The 3,474-nt window shown below is 39.7% G+C and overlaps 1 protein-coding gene across 1 annotated transcript in view; it reads left to right on the forward strand.

The window, feature by feature from the left end:
- Positions 1-3,474, forward strand: part of LOC107746259 (low-density lipoprotein receptor-related protein 1B-like) — a 182,606-nt gene that overhangs the window by 114,370 nt on the left and 64,762 nt on the right. The window contains exon 42 of the mRNA XM_016560390.1: positions 2,450-2,642. Coding sequence (XP_016415876.1) covers positions 2,450-2,642 — 193 coding nt within the window. The remainder of the gene's footprint in view (positions 1-2,449; positions 2,643-3,474) is intronic.

Here is a 3,474-nt window from a genome sequence, read left to right on the forward strand (position 1 = left end):
AATTGGGTATTCGTTTTGGGGGGGGGGGATTTCGGGTTTGGGTCGGGTTCGGGTCTTCAGTTTAAAGCCCGTGCAGACCTCTAATGCTGATTAATTAATCAGATTCTTCACGATTAATTGCATATCAGTATTTGTTGAGATAAACTCAAAATGAATATACTTCAAAGATGTTATTCTTTTATTGCTTTTTGAATAATGAATCATGTTAAATTAACCCTAGTGGATTGCTTTTGATTAGTGGAAATAACCACCAGTTGAAGTAATTCCTACTCATTTTCTAAAACATAAACCTCAATTGGGTTTTGCAGCGGGTCTCTACAGTACATCTCGACAATAATGACTTGATGACCGCCCATGGGACGGGTGACCCTCTGGAGTTATTAGTGTCCACTGATGCCGGGTCCATTGACCCTTCATAAAATCAGCTTAATCGTAATGAATTATCCACTTTGAAGAAACATGAAAAAGAGTTAATTAGAGTTCCTCAACCTCCCAATCTAAGTACACTAGTGGTAATGAAAGCTTATTTCGAGACCCCTGCCAGGCCATCCTATCAACTAGCCAATTAAACTGTGAAGAATTAAGCAAAACTAAATCAACATGGCTTTTGGCAAACTGCCTTGCAGTTGGAATCTCCCAACTGGTTTTAGCAAAGGGGTTTGTGTGGTGAAATTGAGTGGAAGCTTAACGGTACGCATGGTTAGACTTTCTCTGATGAAACACAATCTGTCACACTGTGAGGTGCCATTATTTATATCACATCCACACAAAGAGGACTATTATTATAGATGTAAATTTTTGGTAATGCCCATCAGAACTGCGAGCAAATGCATGCGGCTATAGTTGTTAGCCAAAAACTCTATTTGACATCTATTTGATCAGATAAGCAGAGATAATTAATGCTGGAGCAGAACGCTTGCACCCCTAAATTTAATTCTGAATCAATATGCTCCATCAAAAACCATCTGGCATGTTCCTCATTCCCCCCCCCAGTTGTTGTTTGCTCAAGCTGGGCTCTCTTAATCAACACCTGTCCTATTTTTCCCACCATGGTGGCAGGGCTAATGTGATCACGACTACAAGCGTGTTCCTGTTAATGGTTGGGTCTCCGGAGCTGTGGGACATCCTCCCGCCCCACAGCCTGGAAACTCCCAGAAGGAGTCGTGTGATGTATATCTGTGTCCGTCACCATGACACCTGCATTAACACTCACAGGATCTGGGCTAAACTGGCTGCTTGGGGGATTATTTAAAGCATGTGTCCTCTACCTACACATTAGCTTTAGTCCCCTCATAGAGACTTTCCAGTGGTCGTCAGAGTTTGTTTTTGTCCCTTGTTTTTAATTGTTAGCCAATGGTTTGATCCTTGTGTAAGATGCATTTGTCTAAAGGACTGGTGGCCAAAAATGATGCATGTTTTGTGATGACTGATAATAGTGGTGAATATTTTGACAGCTGGATGGCTGAAATTTTAGGATGCATGAAATATCAGTACCATACCATATTAGAAATTTTGGTTACACTTTATTTTAAGGTCCAATTCTCGCTATTAACAAACCATTAACGAAGACTTTTGCCTCATTAAACTCCTAATTTGCTGCTTATTAAAAGTTAGTAAGCTAGTTGTAAAGTTTAGGTATTGGGTAGGATTAGGGATGTAGAATATGGTCTTAAAGAATATGTGATTTATAAGTACTAATAAACAGCCAATATGTTATTTAATAAGCATGGCAATACGCAACTAGTTAATAATGAAAATTGGTCCCTATACTAAAGTGTTACCGAAATGTATTTTAATGTATTTTATCGGTCAATATTGGATATTTAATAATGCATGTAAATTTTGTCCTGATTTTACGTTTTGATTACCTTTGCGATTATCTTTAGGACATCTCAAAATAAATATTTATAAAATTGTTCATACTGTACATTATAATAATGCGATGCCTAAATTCACTTGTATAATTTAAAACTGTTAATGTTAGTTTTTCAGTGTTTTATTTTGGGATCAGTATGATTTGTTCTATTTCAAAAAATGCTGTTCTTTTAAATGTACTATTAAAATAGAAATAATTAAAAATAAATGCAGCCTTCTTTCACAAATATTAATATACACATAAACATACAACACACTCACTTATAATATAATGTATACAATACATGGCAGCACACAAATATATACTATATATCGAATATATATAATCTGTAAGCAAATGCTTTATACCAGGGCTGCCCAAACTCGGTCCTGGAGGGCCGGTGTCCTGCAGAGTTTAGCTCCAACTTGCCTCAACACACCTGCCTTTAAGTTTCTAGTATGCCTAGTAAGAGCTTGATTAGCTGGTTCAGGTGTGTTTAATTGGGGTTGGAGCTAAACTCTTCAGGACACCGGCCCTCCAGGACCGAGTTTGGACACCCCTGCTTTATACTTTACCCTCTGTATTTGTTGTCAGGTGATTGTAAGGTCAGGAGCTGGCACATTTTTTGGACTTGCTATCCACGGAAACTACATTTTTTGGTCTGACTGGACTCGGCGGGCTGTGCTGCGAACCAACAAGTTCACAGGAGGAGATACTAAAGTTCTCAGGGCTGATATTCCCCACCAGCCAATGGGAATTATAGCAGTTGCCAAAGACACTAATAATTGTAAGTATTCCAAAATAAATGTTTGGGCTCTGAGAGTGGCCTCTAAAACTTTCATATATGTGTTGCCTGCATTGAATTCAGAGTTAAGCTTTCGCTGGCGGTGGCTCTTTTTGATTTCCAAGGAATAGTAGGAATGATAAATTAGAGTGGACTTATTTAGTAACCAAGCAAACTAAATTGGTGACATAATTAATTTTAAAAAGTATCCTTGAGTCACAGAGGACGCTCTGAACTGTCACAAATATGAAAAGTAGGACATCGGGAAATCGGTTTAAGAGACTCCCGACGGTTTCTGTTTGGGAGCCTGCTGTGAGGGGTTTTCTCCTCTCATTTGTTTGATCATGCCATATGATTGCAGCTGTCTGCCCCTAAGCATTTTTACCTAAGGAATGTTACCAGTCAACACCGCCAGACAGATGTGAGGATAACTGCTGTTGTGATCAACAATGTGATCTTCTTACAGAAATCTTTCTTTCCTATTCTTTCATCTGACACTATGCCAAGTTAAAGGGGTCATATGATGCGATTTCATTTTTCTTTTCTCTTTCGAGTGTTACAAGCTCTTGGTGCATAAAGAAGATCTGTAAAGTTGCAAAGACTAAAGTCTCAAATCCAAAGAGATATTCTTTATAAAAGTTAAGAGTCGACCATGCCTACCTAAGCAAGTCCGCCGGACGCTCCTTCGTCGAATCCGCCGGCCGCGCCGTTCGCAAGCCTGCCGGCCTCCACTCACTCTAGCCCGCCGCCCTCCGCTCACTCTAGGCCTCCGGCCTCTGCTCACTCTAGCCCGCCGTGTGTTTCGTTGTGAAAGCGAAACTACTTTGTTTGGCCT

The sequence above is a fragment of the Sinocyclocheilus rhinocerous genome, unplaced genomic scaffold (genome assembly GCF_001515625.1).
Source record: "Sinocyclocheilus rhinocerous isolate Xijiao unplaced genomic scaffold, SAMN03320098_v1.1 scaffold198, whole genome shotgun sequence".
Lineage (NCBI taxonomy): Eukaryota > Metazoa > Chordata > Actinopteri > Cypriniformes > Cyprinidae > Sinocyclocheilus > Sinocyclocheilus rhinocerous.